The sequence below is a fragment of the Zea mays genome, chromosome 7 (genome assembly GCF_902167145.1).
Source record: "Zea mays cultivar B73 chromosome 7, Zm-B73-REFERENCE-NAM-5.0, whole genome shotgun sequence".
NCBI lineage: Eukaryota > Viridiplantae > Streptophyta > Magnoliopsida > Poales > Poaceae > Zea > Zea mays.
In genome coordinates, this window is record NC_050102.1 from 70,301,189 (window position 1) to 70,327,657 (window position 26,469).

At 42.4% G+C, this 26,469-nt stretch overlaps 1 protein-coding gene across 1 annotated transcript; it reads right to left on the reverse strand.

The window, feature by feature from the left end:
- Positions 1 to 24,984: 24,984 nt before the first annotated feature.
- LOC109941078 (uncharacterized) lies at positions 24,985 to 25,812 on the reverse strand. Its single transcript, XM_020541557.1, has 4 exons — positions 25,603 to 25,812; positions 25,381 to 25,527; positions 25,213 to 25,298; positions 24,985 to 25,117 (listed from the first exon to the last, which is right to left on the reverse strand). Exons 1-4 carry the CDS (start codon positions 25,810 to 25,812, stop codon positions 24,985 to 24,987), a joined length of 576 nt encoding a protein of 191 aa, XP_020397146.1.
- Between the last annotated feature and the right edge of the window lie 657 nt (positions 25,813 to 26,469).

Below are 26,469 nucleotides of genomic sequence, written 5' to 3' on the forward strand. Positions count from 1 at the left end.
GTTCTTGAACTCCGTCCCGTTGTCGCTTCTAATCTTTTTGATCCTTAAGCCGAACTCATTTTGAGCTCGTCTCAAGAATCCCTTTAAGGTCTCTTGGGTTTGAGATTTTTCCTGCAAAAAGAATACCCAAGTGAAGCGAGAATAATCATCCACTATTACAAGACAATACTTACTCCCGCCGATGCTTATGTAAGCAATCGAGCCGAATAGATCCATGTGGAGTAGCTCAAGCGGCCTGTCGGTCGTCATGATGTTCTTGTGTGGATGATGGGTGCCAACTTGCTTTCCTGCCTGGCATGCGCTACAAATCCTGTCTTTCTCAAAATGAACATTTGTTAATCCTAAAATGTGTTCTCCCTTTAGAAGCTTGTGAAGATTCTTCATCCCAACATGGGCTAGTCGGCGATGCCAGAGCCAACCCATGTTAGTCTTAGCAATTAAGCATGTGTCGAGTTCAGCTCTATCAAAATCTACTAAGTATAGCTGACCCTCTAACACACCCTTAAATGCTATTGAATCATCACTTCTTCTAAAGACAGTGACACCTATATCAGTGAAAAGACAGTTGTAACCCATTTTGCACAATTGAGATACAGAAAGCAAATTGTAATCTAATGAATCAACAAGAAAAACATTGGAAATAGAATGGTCAGGAGATATAGCTATTTTACCAAGACCTTTGACCAAACCTTGATTTCCATCCCCGAATGTGATCGCTCTTTGGGGATCTTGGTTTTTCTCATATGAGGAGAACATCTTTTTCTCCCCTGTCATGTGGTTTGTGCACCCGCTGTCGAGTATCCAACTTGAGCCCCCGGATGCATAAACCTACAAAACAAGTTTAGTTCTTGACTTTAGGTACCCAAATGGTTTTGGGTCCTTTGGCATTAGACACAAGAACTTTGGGTACCCAAACACAAGTCTTTGACCCCTTGTGCTTGCCCCCAACATATTTGGCAACTATTTTGCCGGATTTGTTAGTTAAAACATAAGATGCATCAAAAGTTTTAAATGAAATGCTATGTTCATTTGATGCACTAGGAGTTTTCTTTCTAGGCAACTCAGCACGGGTTGGTTGCCTAGAGCTAGATGTCTCACCCTTATACATAAAAGCATGGTTAGGGACAAAGTGAGACTTCCTAGAATGAATTTTCCTAATTTTGCTCTCGGGATAACCGGCAGGGTATAAAATGTAACCCTCGTTATCCTGAGGCATGGGAGCCTTGCCCTTAACAAAGTTAGACAATCTTTTAGGAGGGGCACTAAGCTTGACATCGTCTCCCCTTTGGTAGCCAATGCCATCCTTGATGCCAGGGCGTCTCCCATTATAGAGCATTCTTCTAGCAAATTTAAATTTTTCATTTTCTAAGTTATGCTCGGCAATTTTAGCATCTAACTTAGCTATATGATCATTTTGTTGTTTAATTAAAGCCATATGATCATGAATAGCATCAATGTTAACATCTCTACATCTAGTACAAATAGATACATGCTCAACAATAGATGTAGACGGTTTGCAAGAATTAAGTTCAACAATCTTAGCATGCAATATTTCATTTTTACTTCTAAGGTCGGAAATGGTAGCATTGCAAACGTCTAGTTCTTTAGCCTTAGCAATTAAATTTTCATTTTCTACTCTAAGGCTAGTAAGAGAAATGTTTAATTCTTCAATCCTAGCAAGCAAATCATCATTATTATCTCTAGGATTGGAAACATTACAAACTTGTGAATCAACCTTAGTATTTAAACTAGCATTTTCATGTCTAAGGTTGTCAATCATCTCATGGCAAGTGCTTAGCTCACTAGACAATTTTTCACATTTTTCTATTTCTAGAGCATAAGCATTTTTAACCTTGACATGCTTCTTATTTTCTTTAATAAGGAAGTCCTCTTGGGTGTCTAAGAGGTCATCCTTTTCATGGATAGCACTAATCAATTCATTAAGTTTTTCTTTTTGTTGCATGTTGAGGTTGGCAAAAAGGGTACGCATGTTATCTTCCTCATCACTAGCATTATCATCACTAGAGGATTCATATCTAGTGGAGGATTTAGATTTAACCTTCTTTTTGCCGTCCTTTGCCATGAGGCACTTGTGGCCGACGTTGGGGAAGAGGAGTCCCTTGGTGACGGCGATGTTAGCGGCGTTCTCGTCGTCGGAGGAGTCGCTAGAGCTTTCATCGGAGTCCCACTCCCGACAAACATGGGCATCGCCGCCCTTCTTCTTGTGGTACCTTTTCTTCTCCTTTCTTATCCCCTTCTTGTCGTCGCCTCGGTCACTGTCACTGGATATGGGACATTTAGCAATAAAATGACCGGGCTTACCACATTTGTAGCAAACCTTCTTGGAGCGGGACTTGTAGTCTTTCCCTCTCCTTTGCTTGAGGATTTGGCGGAAGCTCTTGATGACGAGCGCCATTTCCTCATTGTCGAGCTTGGAGGCGTCGATTGGTTGCCGACTTGGTGTGGACTCCTCCTTCTTTTCTTCTGTCGCCTTGAATGCAACGGGTTGAGCTTCGGATGTGGAGGGATCATCAAGCTCGTTGATCTTCCTCGAGCCTTCGATCATGCACTCAAAACTTACAAAATGCCCGATTACTTCCTCGGGGGTCATTAGTGTATATCTTGGGTTGCCACGAATTAATTGAACTTGAGTGGGGTTAAGGAAAATAAGAGATCTTAGAATAACCTTAACCACCTCGTGGTCATCCCACTTTTTGCTCCCGAGGTTGCGCACTTGGTTCACCAAGGTCTTGAGCCGGTTGTACATGTGTTGTGGCTCTTCCCCTTTGCGAAGCCGGAACCGACTGAGCTCCCCCTCGATCGTTTCCCGCTTGGTGATCTTTGTGAGTTCATCTCCCTCGTGCGCGGTTTTGAGCACATCCCAAACCTCCTTGGCGCTCTTCAACCCTTGAACTTTGTTATACTCCTCTCTACTTAAAGAGGCGAGGAGTATTGTTGTCGCTTGAGAGTTGAAGTGCTCGATTTGGGCCACCTCATCCTCATCATAGTCTTTATCCCCTACCGATGGTACCTGTGCACCAAACTCAACAACATCCCATATACTTTTGTGGAGTGAGGTTAGATGAAATCGCATTAAATCACTCCACCTAGCATAATCTTCACCATCAAAAGTTGGTGGTTTGCCTAATGGGACAGAAAGTAAAGGTGCATGTTTAGAAATGCGAGGGTAGTGTAGGGGGATCTTACTAAACTTCTTACGCTCTTGGCGTTTAGAAGTTACGGAGGGCGCATCGGAGCCGGAGGTCGATGTTGATGAAGTGTCGGTCTCGTAGTAGACCACTTTCCTCATCCTCTTTGGCTTGTCCTCACTCCGATGCGGCTTGTGGGAAGAAGATTTTTCCTTCTTCTCTTTGTGGTGAGAAGAAGATTTCTTCTCCTTCCCTTTGTTGGAGGAGCTCTTCTTCTTCTCCCTCCTCTTGGTGCGGGACTCTTCCGATGAAGTGCTCTCGTGGCTTGTAGTGGGCTTTTCGCCGGTTTCCATCTCCTTCTTGGCGTGATCTCCCGACATCACTTCGAGCGGTTAGGCTCTAATGAAGCACCGGGCTCTGATACCAATTGATAGTCGCCTAGAGGGGGGGGGGTGAATAGGGCGAAGCTGAAATTTACAAATATAAACACAACTACAAGCCGGGTTAGCGTTAGAAATAAAATCGAGTCCGTGAGAGAGGGCGCAAAACAAATCGCAAGCAAATGAAGAGTGTGACACACGGATTTGTTTTACCGAGGTTCGGTTCTCGCAAACCTACTCCCCGTTGAGGAGGCCACAAAGGTCGGGTCTCTTTCAACCCTTCCCTCTCTCAAACGGTCCCTTGGACCGAGTGAGCTTTCTCTTCTCAATCACTTGGAACACAAAGTTCCAACAAGGACCACCACAAGTTTGGTGTCTCTTGCCTCAATTACAAGTGAGTTTGATCGCAATGAAAGAATCAAGAAAGAAGAAAGCAATCCAAGTGCAAGAGCTCGAAAGAACACAAGCAAATCACTTCTCTCTAGTCACTATGGCGTTGTGTGGAATTTGGAGAGGATTTGATCTCTTTGGTGTATCTAGAATTGAATGCTAGAGCTCTTGTAGTAGTTGGGAAGTGGAAAACTTGGATGCAATGAATGGTGGGGTGGTTGGGGTATTTATAGCCCCAACCACCAACTTGACCGTTGGTGGAGGCTGTCTGTTCGATGGCGCACCGGACAGTCCGATGCACACCGGACATGTCCGGTGCCCCTGCCACGTCATCACTGCCGTTGGATTCTGACCGTTGAAGCTTCTGATTTGTGGGCCCGCCTGGATGTCCGGTGCACACCGGACAAGCACTGTTCCTTGTCCGGTGCGCCAGTATGGGCGCGCCTGACTTCTGCGCGCGCTGCGCACGCATTTAATGCGCCACAGGTAGCCGTTGGCGCCGGATAGCCGTTGCTCCGGAGTTGCACCGGACAGTCCGGTGCACACCGGACATGTCTGGTGAATTATAGCGGACAAGCCGTTGGAGATTCCCGAAGCTGGCGAGTTCCTGAGGCTGACTTCCCTTGGAGCACCGGACACTGTCCGGTGTACACCGGACAGTCCGGTGAATTATAGCGCGAGTGCCTTTGGAAATTCCCGAAGGTGGCGAGTTTGAGTTGGAGTCCTCTGGTGCACCGGACATGTCCGGTGGTGCACCGGACACTGTCCGGTGGCACACCGGACAGTCCGGTGCGCCAGACCAGAGGTGCCTTCGGTTGGCCCTTTGCTCCTTTGTTGAATCCAAAACTTGATCTTTTTATTGGCTGAGAGTGAACCTTTTACACCTGTATAATCTATAAACTTGGGCAAACTAGTTAGTCCAATTATTTGTGTTGGGCAATTCAACCACCAAAATTAATTAGGGACTAGGTGTAAGGCTAATTCCCTTTCACTTGTCCCACTGCAATTGGGCCCCACCTGTTAGGTCCTTCATCCTCCTCTTTTCCACTCCAGCAAAACGGAACCCAGAGTCTTCGGCACGCTCCGCGGTGCGTGCTCTCATCCAACCGAATGCTTTGGGAGCATATATATAAGACCGGTCGCATCCTTCCTTGGCCATAGGATCTAGTTGAGGCAAGCTTGTCGTGGGCGAGGATGCCATTATTGAACACCGGGAGGTGAGACGAGAGAGATATAATGAGGAAGCTGCACCACCACCGTGATCCAAGTTCGCCAAGGCGAAGGGGGAGAAGAGGGTCGAGGCACTTTGCAGGAGGTCCCTGCAAGTCTTCATAGTCGCGTCAGGGGGGATTATCGACGGGCGAGCCGGGATTTGTCGCAGGAGTTCCAGCGTCGCTGCGAATCCTCTGCTTGTCGACGTCCGGCTCCTGTGCAACGCCACCACCGGTGAGATCTCCCTCAATCGATTCGCATCCTCCGGTAGATCTTGTAGGAACTATCTGCACACGAATTGGATCGCCTGGGCGCCTGGTCGGGGTGCTCGACGGCGCGGCTTGCCATCTGTGCTGCGGTGTTCCGGTGACCAGGGTAGAAGAAGAGTGGTAGTCGTAGATCCATAAAGCAACGTTCAGATTGGAACCAGGGCGTACTGCTTCGCGGATTGATCCTAGGCCGTTGATATGCGAGGTAACGACCAGATTAGAGCACGAGACCATGGCCGTTTGATCAGAGATCTAAGGGCGCTGGTTGGATAAGGGTATGGGCCGATGTGAACCGTTGATCGCAGATCGTAGGGCTATGGCAGCGTACCAGTTCAGATAAACTTGTTTTAATCACAGACGTTCCTTTTGATCGGACGATCATGATTGACTCATACCCCTTCGCCGAGGCAAACTTTCTAAAGAGCCCTCGGGGTCTTGCTGATTTAACCCGCAGTCCACACAGAAGGAAGCCTGAGTCTTAGGAATCTTTGCGGGATAGCCCCTGCGCTTTCAAATATTCTGCGCGCAGTCCCGAGAACAAATAAAATCAGAGAAATTCATTCTAAATTCATTTTTAATACAAAAATAATGGTAGAAAATTGTATAAATCATAGAAAATGCATATTAAATCCTTTTTAGTCCATTCCAGATCCTATAATTTTGTAATATTATTGTTCATCATTTAGTACCACTGTTTTGACATGAAAGTCACATTAAAATTGATATCCTATTTAATCTAGTACAAAACACATAAAATCATTAGAAATTCACAACTTAAAATCCATAACTCCAAGTTGATTCATTCCTGTGGTATTAATTTTCTTTAAGCATTGTTTATCATCTAGTACTTTTATCTAACCATGAAACTTGATTTAAAATTATTCACGTGTATTACTCTATTCTAGGTACGTAATAACTTCAGAAATTCATAACTTGATAGTCGTAACTCCGATCTTAGTAGTTCTCGATCCCATGAGCTCGTAGCAACACGTAGATCATTATTATACAGTTGTTCTTATGTATGGTGTGATGTTAATTTTGTCTATACCATGTTTGTTTGTATTGCTATGACTAGCAGTGAAGTCGAGGATCTGAAGAATCATCCTGGTACCTGGATTCTCAAGTGCCAGGCAAGTTGTGCCCTTGACCACTTTTGTTACCCAATAATGTTCTTTATTATCACTTATTCATGCATAGGTTTAATTTTGATGGGACCCAATAGGTCACCCTAGACTGTTTATCTTTTTACCTTGTTTACCCCTAAATCATTGGGTAGTTCTCCTATTGCTTTACACTGTTTTTGGGTTAATATTTCATTATATCCATGTTCCTATTATTCTGTTATGTTATTTATGTTCATGATAAGATCATTATGTTAATGGGAACATGGAGAACCACCCGAGAAAATAGTGCTACCACAAGGGTAGTATGGGAGGCCCTTGGCTGACTAATTAGGAAAGCTAGTGGATGACTACCTTACCCGAAAGGGGCAAGGGCAGTAGGGGGTGGTCAGTGTAGGGAGGTCCTTGGGTTGATTTTGCTGCGATGGCGGTCAGGCGACAGAAACTTCATTGGAGCTTCCTAGAAACTGTAGCGGGTTTTCTGAAGCTAGTGGAACTTCGTAAAGGCCTCATAGGGTTACCCTGCCTCGCTTCCTTGGTAGAGGTATATGGGATTCATGAACCCTTGGCAGATGGGTAACATGACTTGTGGGTTAAGATGCGCAACCTCTGCAGAGTGTAAAACTGGTATACTAGCCGTGCTCACGGTCATGAGCGGCTCGGACACTCACATGATTAATTTATGTAACTTAAATTCAATTTGTCATTTGCATTTGCATGGGATTATTTATTAATTTTGTTCTATTATTTATTATGGTTTGGTATTTGCTTACACTTAGTAACTTCTAATAAAATTTGACCAACTTATTAAAAGCAATGCTCAGCTTTAACCCCTATTGTTGATCAGCTTTACACATCACATGAACTCCCACCTTTGGTGAGTTCATGCACACTGGTTTCCCCACAACTAGTTGAGCTATGATCATATGTGAGCTCACCCTTGCTATCTCACACCCCCCACAGGAGAAGAACAGGTGGTTCAAGCGGAGTCACACATCGAGGAGTTCAATTCGATCTAGGTGGCATCTCCGAGTTGACTTTCTGGCGCCAAGGATGGATTTTAGTTCGATCTATATTTATATTTTATTTTGTAAGACTTCTTCTATGTAATAAGTACTCTGATTATTGTGACATTTATCTCTATACACTCTGTTATTATATATGTTGTCTTCTTTGGCGCATGTATGAGATGCACCCAGCTTTGTCCCTTAAAACCGGGTGTGACAGAAGTGGTATCCGAGGAATATTGACTGTAGGACAAAACCTAGATAGAAATTGACAAACCCTTACCTACTTACCTTACTCTGATTCTTTCTATACTTATCTTGACTCTGTTCTACCTTCTATTGATCTACTCTGATTAACCTTACCTTTGCTACACTAATTCTTTTCTAAACTTATCTCAATCTTTTCTCATCTATTTCCGCTTTACTCTGATTATTCTTACCTGTTCCTTCTAAAGACAAAATTGGATTTCACACATTGAAATCCTGTGCCTAAATTGACTTTAGGAATAGGAGACCTACTCTTAGGAACAAAAACAAAACTATTTTATAGTTATCTATACGCTTGAGTGTTTGTTCTTATGATATTTGTCTGATTTGGATCTTTGATTGAGTGCGAATAGTTGTGGAATAGTGTCCACAATTACATCTGCATATACATATAGGCATAAATAGAATTCATAAGATAACTAAACAACTTAGATTATCCTTCATTAAAGTGTATCTATTTCATATAGATTCCTCTTATCTTAAAAGACTCTCTCTTATCTTAATAGATCCATCTTATCTTAAAAGATTCTTTCTTACCTTAATAGATTCATCTTATCTTGAAAATATTTTATCTTATCCTAATAGATCTAACTAATCTCAAAAGATTCTAACACATCCTAATGATATATATTCTACCTGGTAGATGGTAGATTTATCTAACTTAAACTAAGTTTAATCCAGTTATGTCCAATCTAACCTAGATCCTACCTAATCTGATATGATCTAATCTAAAGGAAGTTGCTTAAACAAGTTTTTTAGTACTAGTAACACGGATTAGACCATAATCCTATAAATGGGTTTTAAATCTGAATTGGTGTCTTAGACCAACTCGTCCATGAAATCACGACCTAGCCTATGTTATAGGTTGCCCAACCCAATCATCCCAAGAGCAAAGTAAAACTTTGTTACTCCACCTACCCGGTGTACCCGCAATTGTTATCCCACCTTGGATGATGGCATCTAACACCATGACCGATGGTCCCTGCTTCAGACCCTAAAGGAAGCTCGAATATGCCATAGTACACTCATTCTATGTCAACACTCACCAAATAGCTAAAACATGATGTACCCTTGTTTCTATACCACACCTGCTAATGGCACAAAAAAGAATTTTAGGTGTATAAAAAAATACCAATTGGAAGTTCCACCTAGAAAAAATATATATACTAGAAGTTCATAAAGATAAAGTCAGCTTGTTATGCCTAGCTAAAAGATATTCTTAAATTGGATTATGGAATCTAGTGTGTTACAATCCAATGTGGTCTTCTTAAATAGATTAGTAGTACTTGGACCCTTCTAGCCAGGTGTAGACCAACTTAACCATGAGCTAACTCAATCAATAGAGTCATGATGAAAATTGATTAATTATCTGTCCCCACCTAACATCAAACAAACTTATAACCTACATCATGTAGACTACCTCATCTACAAATTCTACCCTACCTTTAGATGTTCACCTTATACGACTGGTTAACCCAATCTAGACATAAAACAGATTAAGCCCTGCTAAAGAATCTTCATATCATAAACAATTACTAGCCTATTCATTCTGCTTACCAAATACTTTTCATTGCAAAGCTATCCTACCATATGCTTCTAACTCTCATGGTCAATACCAGGAAGGAAAGATTATCAGGCAACAACAAACAGAAATGAATCCTCCAGATCCTCCACCGATTGGAATCGACCAAGTGGTTGCCACCCAAATGATCCTAATACAACAAATGACAAACATGGTTACCGAATTGCAAAATCAGATAAGACAAGAACGCGAGGAAATACGTCAGGACCGGCTAGAGATACGTCGAGAAATAAGGCAAGCACATTTGGAAAGACAACAACAACACCACCCACAACCTCCACCACCACCACCAGCTCCACCAAGCTACATAAACATATATATATATATATATAAATTACTAATATTTGTAAGATCAAAATGTTACTTTAGTTAATAGATGATATGAACTATTTTAGGAGGAATAATAAGGTCTAATTGACCCGATGTGTTGCTAATAAAGTATGCATCATGCTGAGATTTTTGTTTGTGCATATGTGTTGTTAATAAAGTATGCATCATCCCTTTTCTTACAAATCTCAAGGACGGGATTTCTGTTAAGGGGGTAGGATTTGTAATGCCTAAAATGTGTAAAGAAAAAAAATATAATAATAATAAAATAAAATATGAAGAGATAAAATAGTAAATTCTGATATCTCAAATTATACTTAAATGTGAAATTTGAAGACTGAATTTTGAAAACTAAGAATTATTTTAGAAAAGATAGAAAAGTTTTCCATTCAACTAAATAATTATACACAACATCAAATGATGCACTCTAGGCATTTTATACTTATGGATATGTGGTGAAACATTTTTAATAAAGCGTCATAATTTAAATTTGGGACCTCAAAACATAAATGAAAATAAAATAGAAAATATGAAAGGGGATGTACTGGAACTATTTATTTCTTCCATAAATAAATAACAAGGAGAAGAGTAAATAATGATTTTGTAAACAGTAGATGTTATAATCACATTAGTGTTAACTCTGACACGTGGGAATTTGAAGTTCAAAATAGGAGTTGAATTTGGATTTGAACTTGGAACTAGAAACAAATTTGAAGTTTAAGTAGGAGCTACTCTTTACTATTTGTTTTGTTGCACTTAATTAAAGGAATGAACTAATTAAATATGAATAAGCTTAAAACTTTGCATCATGCTGGATACTCTGATTATGCATGATAACTTTGACCCTAAGTTTGAATTTCAAATTCGAATTTGGAATTGAAAAAAAAAATAGAAAATGAAATCTGAAAAGGAATAAAATAAAAAATGAACTCCTAGCGCTTTTGGCCCGAATTCTATACTTCCGGCCCAATTCTACATCACCCTCATGGCCCAACTCCGTGGTGGGCACACTGCTCCTCTCCAGTACCATTGGCCGACCTGCCCCACTCGCCAGTCGCATGTCCCCACGCTCAGCAATCTCGCTATCGGCCGGATGGCTCACCGATTTGTGGGACCCGCTTTTCAGCCGTTTTCTCCTCCGCGTTACATGCTTGTCCCACTGCAGTCGAGCCCCACCTGTCAGGTCTTTCATCCTCCTCTTGTCCACTCCAGCAAAATGGAACCTGGAGTCTTCGGCGCGCTCCGCGGTGCGCGCTCCCATCCAACCGAATGCACTGGGAGCATATATATAGGACCGGTCGCACCCTTCCTTGGCCATAGGATCTAGTTGAGGCAAGCTTGTCGTGGGCGAGGATGCCATTATCGAACACCAGGAGGTGAGACGAGAGAGAGAGAATGAGGAAGTTGCACTGCCACCGTAATCCAGGTTCGCCAAGGCGGAGGGGGAGAAGAGGGTCGAGGCACTTTGTAGGAGGTCCCTACAAGTCTTCATAGTCGCGTCAGGGGGGATTATCGACGGGCGAGCCGAGGATTTGTCGCTGGAGTTCCAACGCCGCCGCGAATCCTCTGTTTGTCGACTCCGGCTCCTGTGCAATGCCGCCACCGGTAAGATCTCCCTCAATCGATTCGCATCCTTCGGTAGATCTTGTAGGAACTATCTGCACACGAATTGTATCGCCTGGGCGCCTGGCCGGGGTGCTCGACGGCGCGGCTTGCAATGGGGTGAGCTCTGTGCTGCGATGTTCCGGTGACCAGGGTAGAAGAAGAGTGGTAGCCGTAGATCCATAAAGCAATGTCTAGATTGGAACCAGGGCGTACTTCTTCGCGGATTGATCTTAGGCCGTTGATCTGCGGGGTAACGGCCGGATTAGAGCTCGGGACCGTGGCCGTTTGATCAGAGATCTAAGGGCACTGGTTGGTTAAGGGTATGGGCCGATGTGGACCATTGATCGCAGATCATAGGGCTATGGCAGCGTACCGGTTCAGATAAACTTGTTTTAATCGCAGCCGTTCCTTTTGATCGGACGATCCTGATTGACTCGTACCCCTTCGCCGAGGCCAACTTTCTAATGAGCCCTCGGGGTCTTGGTGATTTAACCAGCAGTCCACACAGAAGGAAGCCTGAGTCTTAGGAATCTTTGCGGGTTAGCCCCTGCGCTTTAAAATATTCTGCGCGCGGTCCAGACAGCAAATAAAATCAGAGAAATTCATTCTAAATTCATTTCTAATGCAAAAATAATGGTAGAAACTTGTATAAATAATAGAAAATGTATATTAAATCCTATAATTTTGTAATATTACTGTTCATCATTTAGTACCACTGTTTTGACATGAAAGTCACACTAACTTGATATCCTATTTAATCTTGTACAAAACACATAAAATCATTAGAAATTCATAACTTAAAATCCATAACTCCAAATTGATTCATTCCAGTGGTATTAATTTTGTTTAAACATTGTTTATCATCAAATACTTTTATCTAACCATGAAACTTGATTTAAAATTATTCATATGAATTACTCTATTCTAGGTATGTAATAACTTCAGAAATTCTAGCAACGCGTAGATCATTATTATGCAGTTGTTCTTATGTATGGTGTGATGTTAATTTTGTCTATACCATGTTTGTTTGAATTGCTACGACTAGAAGTGAAGTCGAGGATCTGAAGAATCATCCTGGTACTTGGATTCTCAAGTGCTAGGCAAGTTGTTGTAACACCCACTTTGTAAGTTGTTAGAAATAATATCAATAGAGAAACAATTTCTCCTTATGTGGGTTTACCCTTTATGCATCATCCCATGTGAACACCATATTCAAAGGCAAATAACTAATAAAAGAATACATGCCATTAAAATTATGCATCATGCTGGATATTATGTTTGTGGTGTGCATTTTGTGGCAATACAAAAAAATAAAATAAAGAGAATATATTAATACCTAGATGAGAATTTAAGATTTAAAGGGAATTCTAGAAATATGGAGAGAAGAAAAAAAGATAAAAGGATATGAATGAATAAATAATTAAATATCTCCAGATTTAGTACCTCTAATTTCACAAATATAAAATTGTAATGAAGGGCCAAAAAGGTTTGAATTAAATCTGAATTCAAATTGAATTTGAAAAGGGAGAAAAGGAAATGGGAAATAAAAGAAAAAGGAAAAAATCTTACAACTGGGCCTGGTCCGCGCAATTTGGCCCAACTCTGGATTACTTCCGCGCAGCCCAACAGACCACTCCCGCCGTTCTTGCTTGAGTCGCTGTCAAGTGGGTCCCGTGCGCGAGCCGCGAGCAGACAGCTTGCATCCGCACCCGCACAGTTCACTGGCATGTGGGGCCTAACGGTCAGAACCATCATCCTCGCGAGAATTTTGGGCGCGTCAGCCGTGCTCCGGGAGAATTGCTCCATCTGGTAGCCGGCCGCACTGGGGAAAGTCGTCTTCCTCTCCGCAGACTAGGGCGTGGCTCCGTTCGCCTCGCGCGCGCACAACAACAACCTGCGCGTGGCGTGCGGAATCCGTGGTCTCCTCTGCCGAAATCCGCGCGTTTCTCTCAACCCATCCCGACCTCGTACCGTCCGTATAAATCAAACGCCCCCGCTAACCCAACTCCTAGCCCCCGTCTCGGAACCGCCCCGCTTCCATGGCGACGGCATCCACTGCGCTGCTCCTCTCCCTTGCCCTCCTCGCCTACGCCTAGGAGTCATCACCGTCATAGTCACCGGATTCGGAGGCAATCTCCCAGTTCCAGGAGTACCTCCGCATCGACATGGCACAGCCGACGCCAGTCTACGCCGTGGCCGTGGCCTTCCCCTGGAAGCAAGCCTCCATGGCTGGACCCGTGGCGCGCGCGCTTGGGCTTGTCATTGGGTACTTCGCCTCATCACTGGGGAAGCGCCTGTGGCCGAGTCATGGAGGTACGGTCATCGCGACAACCCAATCGCTCGCCGGAGCTCTGCAGACATCGCTGGATTGCGTTGTGCCGTGGTTGGGTCTCCTTTTTGTTCAAGCCATCGGTAAGATTGTCCCTGTCACGCTCGTTTTGACCCCTGCTACGATTGTTACTCATCGGATCAGAGTTCGGGGCATTGATGCGGCTAATTGATCGAGCCACCCATGGCCGCCGCCATGGATTGGGGCGCCTCGTCGCTCGGCGACCGCCGGATGTGTGGGAGATGAGCGGCGAATCGTGCGCCGTCCGATTCATTTCGAATGGGCGAGATTAGAAGATGCGGATACCTGTTCGTGATGGGGTCTCGGTCGTTAGTCCCTTGATGGACGGTTTGGATTAAAAAAGTGTGTGGATGTAGAATCTAGGCCGTAGATTGTTAATCCAAAGGCTAGGGCAATCTTATGCAAGGGAGAGATTTCGGACCGTGGATCTCGGATCCTATGGTGGCAGTTATGTTTTGTGTGCGATCTAATCTGAGCGCTTGGCTGTTGATCTAAGGGCTCAGAGTCACGCGTACCCCTTCGGCTGGCGGTCTTTCGTATGAGCCCCTGTCATTCTGGGTATTCAACCCGCCATCCCCCACGGGGAATATCTGAGTCATAGGGAATTTTATGAGCTAAACCCCCGGGTTCTTTGTTTTATGTGCGCAGCCTAGGGAGCAGAGAAAATAAATAATTAATTATAGAAAATGATTTTTAGTATATAAATAATTCTAGAAACTCATTTTGTTCATAGAAAATTTATACTAACTCTTTTTTAGTCCATTTCAGTTCCTATAATTTTGAAATATTATGGTTTATCATCTAGTACCACTGTTTTCATATGAAAGCCACTTTAAAATTTATTTCCTAATTAATCTTATATCAAGTACATAAAACATTAAGAAATTCATAACTCTTCCGTTTTAATTCCGATTTGATCCGTTCAAGTTGCGTTAGTCTCGTAGCAACGCGTAGATCATTATTATGTAGTATATTCTTATGTTTGGTGTGGTGTTAATTTTATCTATACCATGTTTGTTTGTATTGCTACGACTAGCGCGAGGACACGTGTCATCTGAAAAGCAAGTTTTACCTGGAATCTCAAGTGCCAGGCAAGTTGTGCCCTTGATCACTTCTTTTTACCCACTCATGTTCTAATTAATCATAATGATCTGCATAGGTTAATTTTGATGGGACCCAATAGGTTACCCTAGTTTGTCTATCTTTATACCTTGTTTACCACTGAACTTTTTGGGTAGTGCTTGCTAGTGCTTTATGTGGTTTTGGGTATGAAGATACATTATTCATGATCACACTTTTATTATCTGTTTATTATTAATGTTCATGATAAGATCATTATGTTAATTGGAACATGGAGCGACCACCCGGGAAAACAGTGCTACCACAAGGGTTTATGGACGCCCTTGGCTGATTAATTAGGAAAGCTAGTGGAGGACTACCTTACCCGAAAGGGGCAAGGGCAGTAGGGGAGTAGTCAGTGTAGGGAGGTCCTTGGTTGATTTTGCTGCGATGGCGGTCAGGCAAGAACCCTGCATTGGAGCTTCCTATAAACTGTAGCGGGTTTTCTGAAGCTAGTGGAACTTTGTAAAGGCCTTGTAGTGTTACCCTGCCTCGCCTCCTCGGTAGAGGTGTATGGGAAGTCGCGATCCCTTGGCAGATGGGTAACATGACTTGTGGGTAAAGATGCGCAACCTCTGCAGAGTGTAAAACTGGTATACTAGCCGTGCTCACGGTCATGAGCAGCTCGGACCCTCACATGATTAAATTATGGAACTTAAACTCAATTTGTCATATGCATTGCATCGCAGGTGAGGTTGTTACTTTTGTTCTACTACTTAATTGGGTTGGTATTTACTTATACTTAGTAATTGCTAATAAAATTTTGACCGACTTTAAAAGCAATGCTCAGCTCTAACCATCCTCTTTGGTAAGCCTTACACTTCACGTGAACTCCCACCTTTGGCGAGTTCATGCACATTATTCCCCACAACTTGTTGAGCGATGAACGTATGTGAGCTCACTCTTGCTGTCTCACACCTCCCCCACAGGTCAAGAACAGGTACCACAGGATGAGGCGCGTGGAGGATGCTGCGACGAGTTCGTGAGAGGTCTAGGTCGTTGTCTCCCAGTCAACTTTGGTTTGCTGGACTGTTGTCTCCTTATAATGTAATTATTTATTTTGTATAGAACTCCTGTTGTTTAGTAAAGATGTGACATTCGATCATGTGCCATGATTCATCATATGTGTGAGACTTGGTCCCAGCACACCTGGTGATTATGTTCGCGCCCGGGTCTTAGTGCCTCGAAATCCGGGTGTGACAGAAGTGGTATCAGAGGAATGTTGACTGTAGGACGAAACTTAGATATAACTGGACAACCAATACTTACTTACCTTTGCTACTCTGATTCTTTCTAAACTTTTCTTAATCTTTTCTCATCTAATTCCGCTTTACTCTGATTATTCTTACCTTTTCTTTCTAAAAGTCAAATGTGGATTTCACACTTTGAAATCCCGTGCTTAAAGTGACTTTTAGGAATAGGAGACCTACTCTTAGGAACAAAAACAAAACTACTTTTGTAAATATTTATATGCTTGAATGATTGTTCTTATGATACTTGTCTGATTTGGATCTTTGTTTGAGTGTGATGGGTTGTGGAGTAATGTCCACAACTGCATCTACATATACACCTAGACATAAGGGAAAATGTTTACAAAATAGATCAACTTAGAATATCCCCCGCTAAAATATATCTAATAGATTCATCTTACCTTAAAAAGATTTTTATCTTAACCACTTTGCTTATCTCATCCTAGAGTAACAACCATTACCTAATCCAAATTACTTAAATCTTATCTATTCTAATCTAGTCATATCTAATCTAATCTAGATCTTGTCTAATCTAGTATGATCTAATCTAGTGAGGGTTACTTAATGCTGGTACAAAGGATAAGTCCATACACTTAAGCCTAAATTGGTGACCTAGATCAACTCTGCCATACCCAACAACTTGACCTACATAACAGATCTATCTTAGCCTCTTGTCCCAAACCCGGATGGAGACACCAAAGTGCAAGAAGGAGGAGATCAACCTCGACATGGAAGAATAGGAGTCAAATCAGACCTCGAGATGATTCAAGATTTACCACCTTGGATGGAGTCTTCCCTTACCAAGTTCTTCTTACCATCAGCTAACCTCACTCTCACCATCTCTCCTCTTACCTAACTGTGTGTCTAAACATAAAAGATACCCATGCATTTTCTAATTACTTGCTAAATAGTATTAAAGAAAAGAGAGAGAGAGAGAGACTCTTAATTTTTGAATCAATTAGAAACTACAATCTCAATTACAAACCAATCTTGGTATAATCCTTTTTCTTACAAATCTCAAGGACGAGATTATTTTTAAGGGGGGTAGGATTTGTAACACCCACTTCGTAAGTTGTTAGAAATAATATCAATAGAGAAACAATTTCTCCTTATGTGGGTTTACCCTTTATGCATCATCCCATGTGAACACCATATTCAAAGGCAAATAACTAATAAAAGAATACATGCCATTAAAATTATGCATCATGCTGGATATTATGTTTGTGGTGTGCATTTTGTGGCAATACAAAAAAATAAAATAAAGAGAATATATTAATACCTAGATGAGAATTTAAGATTTAAAGGGAATTCTAGAAATATGGAGAGAAGAAAAAAAAAGATAAAAGGATATGAATGAATAAATAATTAAATATCTCCAGATTTAGTACCTCTAATTTCATAAATATAAAATTGTAATGAAGGGCCAAAAAGGTTTGAATTAAATCTGAATTCAAATTGAATTTGAAAAGGGAGAAAAGGAAATGGGAAATAAAAGAAAAAGGAAAAATCTTACAACTGGGCCTGGTCCGCGCAATTTGGCCCAACTCTGGATTACTTCCTCGCAGCCCAACAGACCACTCCCGCCGTTCTTGCTTGAGTCGCTGTCAAGTGGGTCCCGCGCGCCAGCCGCGAGCAGACAGCTTGCATCCGCACCTGCACAGTTCACTGGCATGTGGGGCCTAACGGTCAGAACCGTCGTCCTCGCGAGAATTTCGGGTGCGTCAGCCGTGCTCCGGGAGAATTGCTCCATCTGGTAGCCGGCCGCACTGGGGAAAGTCGTCTTCCTCTCCGCGGACTCGGGCGTGGCTCCGTTCGCCCAGCCGCGATTCATGGGGAGCCTAGCTCAACCTCGCGCGCGCATATCAACAACCCGCGCGTGGCGTGCGGAATCCGTGGTCTCCTCTGCCGAAATCCACGCGTTTCTCTCAACCCATCCCGACCTCGTACCGTCCGTATAAATCAAACGCCGCCGCTAACCCAACTCCTAGCCCCCGTCTCGGATCCGCCCCGCTTCCATGGCGACGGCATCCACTGCGCTGCTCCTCTCCCTTGCCCTCCTCGCCTTCGCCTGGGCGTCATCACCGTCATAGTCGCTGGATTCAGAGGCAATCTCCCAGTTCCAGCAGTACCTCCGCATCGACATGGCACAACCGACGCCAGTCTACGCCGTGGCCGTGGCCTTCCCCTGGAAGCAAGCCTCCATGGCTGGACCCGTGGCGCGCGTGCTTGGGCTTGTCATTGGGTACTTCGCCTCATCACTGGGGAAGCGCCTATGGCCGAGTCATGGAGGTACGGTCGTCGCGGCAACCCAATCGCTCGCCGGAGCTCTGCAGACATCGCTGGATTGCGTTGTGCCGTGGTTGGGTCTCCTCGCTGTTCAAGCCATCGGTAAGATTGTCCCTGTCACACTCGTTTTGACCCCTGCTACGATTGTTACTCATCGGATCAGAGTTCGGGGCATTGATGCGGCTGATTGATCGAGCCACCCATGGCCGCCGCCATGGATTGGGGTGCCTCGTCGCTCGGCGACCGCCGGATGTGTGGGAGATGAGCGGCGAATCGTGCGTCGTCCGATTCATTTCGAATGGGCGAGATTAGAAGATGCGGATAGCTGTTCGTGATGGGGTCTCGGTCGTTAGTCCCTTGATGGACGGTTTGGATTAAAAAAAGTGTGTGGATGTAGAATCCAGGCCGTAGATTGTTAATCCAAAGGCTAGGGCAATCTTATGCAAGGGAGAGATTTTGGACTGTGGATCTCGGATCCTACGGTGGCAGTTATGTTTTGTGTGCGATCTAATCTGAACGCTTGGCTGTTGATCTAAGGGCTCAGAGTCACGCGTACCCCTTCGACTGGCGGTCTTTCGTATGAGCCCCTGTCTTTCTGGGTATTCAACCCTCCATCCCCCACAGGGAATATCTGAGTCATAGGGAATTTTATGAGCTAAACCCTCGGGTTCTTTGTTTTATGTGCGCAGCCCAGGGAGCAGAGAAAATAAATAATTAATTATAGAAAATGATTTTTAGTATATAAATAATTCTAGAAACTCATTTTGTTCATAGAAAATTCATACTAACTCCTTTTTAGTCCATTTCAGTTCCTATAATTTTGAAATATTATGGTTTATCATCTAGTACCACTGTTTTCATATGAAAGCCACTTTAAAATTTATTTCCTAATTAATCTTATATCAAGTACATAAAACATTAAGAAATTCATAACTCTTCCGTTTTAATTCCGATTTGATCCGTTCAAGTTGCGTTAGTCTCGTAGCAACGCGTAGATCATTATTATGTAGTATATTCTTATGTTTGGTGTGGTGTTAATTTTATCTATACCATGTTTGTTTGTATTGCTACGACTAGCGCGAGGACACGTGTCATCTGAAAAGCAAGTTTTACCTGGAATCTCAAGTGCCAGGCAAGTTGTGCCCTTGATCACTTCTTTTTACCCACTCATGTTCTAATTAATCATAATGATCTGCATAGGTTAATTTTGATGGGACCAATAGGTTACCCTAGTTTGTCTATCTTTATACCTTGTTTACCACTAAACTTTTTGGGTAGTTCTTGCTAGTGCTTTATGTGGTTTTGGGTATGAAGATACATTATTCATGATCACACTTTTATTATCTGTTTATTATTACTGTTCATGATAAGATCATTATTTTAATTGGAACATGGAGCGACCACCCGGGAAAACAGTGTTACCACAAGGGTTTATGGACGCCCTTGGCTGATTAATTAGGAAAGCTAGTGGAGGACTACCTTACCCGAAAGGAGCAAGGGCAGTAGGGGAGTGGTCAGTGTAGGGAGGTCCTTGGTTGATTTTGCTGCGATGGCGGTCAGGCAAGAACCCTGCATTGGAGCTTCCTATAAACTGTAGCGGGTTTTCTGAAGCTAGTGGAACTTTGTAAAGGCCTCGTAGTGTTACCCTGCCTCGCCTCCTCGGTAGAGGTGTATGGGAAGTCGCGATCCCTTGACAGATGGGTAACATGACTTGTGGGTAAAAATGCGCAACCTCTGCAGAGTGTAAAACTGGTATACTAGTCGTGCTCACGGTCATGAGCAGCTCGGACCCTCACATGATTAAATTATGGAACTTAAACTCAATTTGTCATATGCATTGCATCGCAGGTGAGGTTGTTACTTTTGTTCTGCTACTTAATTGGGTTGGTATTTACTTATACTTAGTAATTGCTAATAAAATTTTGACCAACTTTAAAAGCAATGCTCAGCTCTAACCATCCTCTTTGGTAAGCCTTACACTTCACGTGAACTCCCACCTTTGGCGAGTTCATGCACATTATTCCCCACAACTTGTTGAGCGATGAACGTATGTGAGCTCACTCTTGCTGTCTCACACCCCCCCACAGGTCAAGAACAGGTACCACATGATGAGGCGCGTGGAGGATGCTGCGACGAGTTCGTGAGAGGTCTAGGTCGTCGTCTCCCAGTCAACTTTGGTTTGCTGGACTGTTGTCTCCTTATAATGTAATTATTTATTTTGTATAGAACTCCTGTTGTTTAGTAAAGATGTGACATTCGATCCTGTGCCATGATTCATCATATGTGTGAGACTTGGTCCCAGCACACCTAGTGATTATGTTCGCGCCCGGGTCTTAGTGCCTCGGAATCCAGGTGTGACAGTTGTGCCCTTGACCACTTTTGTTACCCAATAATGTTCTTTATTATCACTTATTCATGTATAGGTTTAATTTTGATGGGACCCAATAGGTCACCCTAGACTATTTATCTTTTTACCTTGTTTACCACTGAATCATTGGGTAGTTATGTTATTTCTTTACACGGTTTTTGCGTTAATATTTCATTATATCCATGTTCCTATTATTCTGTTATGTTATTTATGTTCATGATAAGAGCATTATGTTAATGGGAACATGGAGAACCACCCGGGAAAACAGTGCGACTAATTAGGAAAGCTAGTGGCGACTACCTTACCCGAAAGGGGCAAGGGCAGTAGGGGAGTGGTTAGTGTAGGGAGATCCTTGGGTTGATTTTGTTGCGATAGCGGTCAGGCGAGGGATCCCTGCATTGGAGCTTCCTAGAAACTGTAGCGGGTTTTCAGAAGCTAGTGGAACTTTGTGAAGGCCTCGTAGTGTTACCCTGCCTCGCTTTCTTGGTAGAGGTGTATGGGATTCATGACCCCTTGACAGATGGGTAACATGACTTGTGGGTAAAGATGTGCAACCTCTGCAGAGTGTAAAACTAGTATACTAGCCATGATCACGGTCATGAGCGGCTCGGACACTCACATGATTAATTTATGTAACTTAAATTCAATTTGTCATTTGCATTTGCATGGGATTATTTATTAATTTTGTTCTATTATTTAATATAGTTTGGTACTTACTTACACTTAGTAACTGCTAATAAAATTTGACCAACTTATTAAAAGCAATGCTCAGCTTTAACCCCTATTGTTGATTAGCTTTACACATCACATGAACTCCCACCTTTGGTGAGTTCATGCACACTGGTTTCCCCACAACTTGTTTAGCTATGATCATGTGTGAGCTCACCCTTGCTATCTCACACCCCCCCCCACAGGAGAAGAACAGGTGGTTCAAGCGGAGTCACACATCGAGGAGTTTGATTCGATCTAGGTGGCGTCTCCTAGTTGACTTTCTGGCGCCAAGGATGGATTTTAGTTCGATCTATATTTATATTTTATTTTGTAAGACTTCTGCTATGTAATAAGTACTCTGATTATTGTGACATTTATCTCTATACACTCTGTTATTATATATGTTGTCTTCTTTGGCGCATGTATGAGATGCACCCGACTTTGTCCCTTAAAACTGGGTGTCACAGCCCTACCGGATGACACCCGCTGAGTTGGCTGAATTGAAGAAGCAGTTGCAAGAATTGCTGGACAAGGGTTTCATCGCCTAAGTACTTGACCTTGGGGATGTCCGACCTTGTTCGTAAATAAGAAGGATGAAAGCTTGAGGTTATGCATAGATTACCGCCCACTCAATGCGGTGACTGTCAAAAACAAGTATCCTTTGCCTCATATTGATGTTCTTTTTGACTAAATGGTCGGAGCCAAGGTGTTTTCCAAAATAGATCTTCGCTCTGGCTATCATCAGATCAAGATACGAGCGAGTGATATTCCAAAGACTACCTTCTCAACCAGATATGGGTTGTATGAGTATTTGGTGATGTCATTTGGGTTGACAAATGCACCCGCCTACTTAATGTATCTGATGAATTCAGTCTTCATGCCTGAACTGGACAAATTTGTGGTGGTTTTCATTAACGATATTCTAGTGTACTTGAAGAATGAAGCAGAGCAAGCTAAACACTTGCACACATTACTCCAACGTCTGAGAGAGCACCGTCTTTTTGCCAAGTTGTCCAAGTGTGATTTCTTGCTAACGGAGATTAAATTATTGGGTCACACTATCTCTAAGGGAGGAATAGCTGTTGATCCAGATAAGGTGCAAGAGGTGATGAATTGGAAGCCGCCAACAACTGTTCATCAGATTCAGAGTTTTCTGGGATTGGCTAGGTTTTACCGACGATTCATTCCAGATTTCTCTCGAATCGCTAAACCCATGATAGAATTGTTGAAGAGGGGAGCAAAATTTGAATCTGGCCAAAAATGTGAAGATGCCTTCCACACTTTATGGCAACATATGACCACGGCACCTGTGTTGGCGCAGCCTGACAACAACAGGCCGTTTGATGTGTATTGTGATGCCTCTGGCACTGGACTGGGTTGTGTTTTGATGCAAGACAACCGAGTCATTGCCTACGCATCAAGAGCACTCTGGCCTCATGAGCAAAATTATCCTACTCATGACTTAGAGTTGGCAGTCGTGGTTCAAGCATTGAAAATGTGGAGGCACTACTTGATGGGAACCCACTGCAACATCTATACAGATCATAAGAGCCTCAAGTACATCTTTACTCAGGCTGATCTCAACATGAGGCATAGAAGATGGTTAGAATTAATCAAGGACTACGACTTGGAAGTACATTACCACCCGAGGAAAGCCAATGTGGTAGCTGATGCCTTAATTCGGAAGTCACACACTACTATAGATCATGCTATATGAGACGGTTAATTTTCAGTTATTAAGACGCTTATGAAGTGCCAATTTTGATGGAGTCGCAAAAGATGTCCCACATTTAAGTTGGTTATAAACCGTCTTAAAAGATATTATATAAGACAGTTTTTAATTTATAACCGTCTGAAAAAGGTATTTGTTTAAGTCATTTTGTCCGATAAACCGTCTAAAAAAGGTATTTGTTTAAGTCATTTCGTCCGATAAACCGTCTTGAATTAAGTTTTTTTTAAGACACTGCTTCTAAAGAACCGTAGAGAATACAAACACTAAAAGTCATAAAGTATTTATCAAACCATCTCGAATATCCTACAATAATAGACAATTACAATAGGAAAACCATCTTATTTAGGTGACTAATAATGGACGTTTTAGAAACTGTCTTATTTAGGAGACTGATATTAGACATTTTGGTAACCGTCTTATTAAGATTTAAACGAAATGACTTACACAGCAGTACATTCTTCAATTTATAATCATTTTTTTCAGATATCATGTTATAATAATTTGAAAGAGAAATATACATACACATATATTGAACAACATTATAATTAATATAATATAAATAAGTACCATTCAATATATCATAAGCATTGTCAAACAATGCATACATAAGTGTACTCTAAATCTAAACTAAAATACAACTGTTTGCACTAATGTTAAGCCTAGCTTTATATGAATTAAAGTCTCCACACTTTTGCGACCACCAAATTTGAATTCTATTCTATGTTTTCCTGTACAACAAATAGGAGAAAACTAGACATAGCAAAAAGCTCCAAGCAGCACGTGGATGGTCTCAAAGCTGCCCTTGTGCTTCTCCCTGTTCTTGATGACTCCTACACGCCCGGTGTTCCTCCCGCCAGTCACCATGACCACGTTGCCGACGTCAAACTTGATGATCCTTGCCTATATATTGTACATCCCATGTACCTCTATATTCAATCTACTATACCCCAAGCCAGATCAACTTCCAATGGTGATCAGACAGAAGATGTTAATAATAAATAGACCCATCTTGAAATATAATGTTTTTGAGTTGCTCTACGTCAAACTATCCTAAATTTGGCAAATTTATAGAGAAGAATAATATTTACGATAATAGATGAACATCATTTTCAACTCATACATTTATGAAATATATTTTTATAGTTGATCTCCTCAATGCCACTAATACTTAATACTCTTTTCTATGAACTTGGTCAAACTTAATGTACTTACTTAGGACAAACTCAAATCGATTATATTTCAGGACAGTGGTAGTACCCAACTAGCCTTTAACACGATATAGTTTATCTTTGAGTAATCATTGTCAGATGTCCAGAAAACTGACAACTCCATTAGAATTGTAAAAACAATCCGGGATTGTAAACCTTAAGCTTTTAAATCTGCTTAAGGAGAAGTCAAAGGTGTACTTAGTTCAGCAGAATTAGAATTGTCAAGAAGCTACCTGACGTGTTGCCACAGCCTCAATGATGGCACAGCCAAGATCCAAGTTATCATTGATTAGCATGTGAATAAGTTGCTCGATAGTTTCACTGCCGCTCATAAGGTTCTGAATGAGATTTCGAAGATTAGAATATAGTGAAACACGAAGAGGTTCCTATAGCAGAGAACAAGAGAAATACAATTATTAGTTGTATTCAACAGATACAAAATGTTAGGGGTTAATAGAATCAACAAGCAGGTATAGCACTTCATCAACAGTACAAAGGCCTCAAGTAGAAATACCTTGCAAGTAACATGTGCCAGACTTCCGGCTAATGTTCCAACCATCAAATGTGCGAATCGAGTTATCGTATTGTTATTAGACTCCAATGCATAATCCTTCAAGAAATATGTGTCAACAGTATCATCACACTAACGTCTTAAACCAATGAAGGTAAGAAAGTAACCTTCAGAATAAGTTCTTTTGTAGTTCGGCTTGCTATGGTCACACTTCTTTGAATAACAGGGAGTATTATCTCCCTGTTAGCCTTATCCAAAGCCAAATCCATAATCCTAGATAAAGCAAGTAATTTATCAGCAACAAAAGAAGTTCAGATTAAATACGAAATGAAATATAACAAATTCCTTTCAGAAACTTGGAGGCATACTTGCTATATTGCAGTTGTGGACCAAGGGAGCCGAGCTTTGGATTTATTTTGAAACGTATCTCTTGACGTGGAATAGCCGCCATAAGCTACATATCACAAATGAAAACAAATCATATAACATAATCTAGTTGTTTAGATAAATAATAGCATTTAAAACATTAAGTTAACCTGGTTAACAGAAAATGGAGATGGTGATGTTGATTGTGTTTGTGCTGGCGAAACCTGGGTCAACGAGGGCACTTGCTCAGGCATCATCAGAGCAACTTTGTCATCTTCTACCGTGCTGTTTGTAGGTATACGGACAGGAGCAGCATACTGCAAAGAAAATATATTCCAACTATAATGGCAGAAGAGTGTACCACATATTCGATATAGAAGTTCAAAGCCAGCCTGATTAAGTATATTTGGAAGGCTCATAGCTCGGGATGTGATATTGATCTCAGGTTGTTGTTCCATATGAGTTAGTGAAGGGATGGTCCCTGAAGGGACTTCTGCAACCACAGGGGTTTGAGATGCAGTAACATCTTTATTTGAAAAATCTGGATTTCCCTCAACTTCGCTGAGACAATCTTTGAGCAGGGAACTTGGTTTGAGATGCATAGAAATTTAACATCCAACATCAAAACTTGCAAAACTTGGACGTTTGAGTCCACCTCTCGAGCCTAACAGACGTGAAATCAGTGGCGGAGCACGACCCAAAAATAAGGTACGGCAATAGAGAATACATATCTTGCGATTAAACTAAAGTTTAGGAAAAAGCATTATTAAGAAGTATCTTAGATAAAGAATTCTTTTGTAGATTATATGCCAAATCAATAAGCTGTTGATTTAAAAAAAAATCTGAATAATTTCTATGTTCAATTCTTCACTTTATGATACTTCCTCTAAAATCTGAGACTTCCTCTAAAATCTATTGAAGACATAGAATGAGAGTTGAGACTTGAGCCTAAAGGCCTCAGATCCAAGACTCGAAATCGGAGACTCCCAGAGCTAGAAGATAGACGACCACCGCCCGCCCACCTCCCACGCAGCAACGCGGGCCAGGGAAGATGAGGCACAGGCGCTGACACAAGGCCGCTGACCGCAGGGGAGGTGCCTAGCGCCTACCGCGCTACCTCGGCTACCGGCGAGGCAACGAGCAGCCGGGCCTTGGCGACCGGCGGGGCGGGGGCGAGATCGAGCGACCAGCGTGCAAGAGCCATGTGTGGTGCGTATGTGCGTGTTGGCAGCCGCGGAGCAGGGAGCCTGGACACTGTT

Bases quoted from the DNA above. Each gene is read 5' to 3' on its own strand.
- LOC109941078 (XM_020541557.1), bottom strand. From the start codon at position 25,812: ATGCATCTCAAACCAAGTTCCCTGCTCAAAGATTGTCTCAGCGAAGTT. The intron at 25,299-25,380 runs GTTAACTTAATG...TGTGATATGTAG, and splicing joins CTCCATTTTCTGTTAACCAG to CTTATGGCGGCTATTCCACG. The intron at 25,118-25,212 runs GTATGCCTCCAA...TGCTTTATCTAG, and splicing joins CCACAACTGCAATATAGCAA to GATTATGGATTTGGCTTTGG.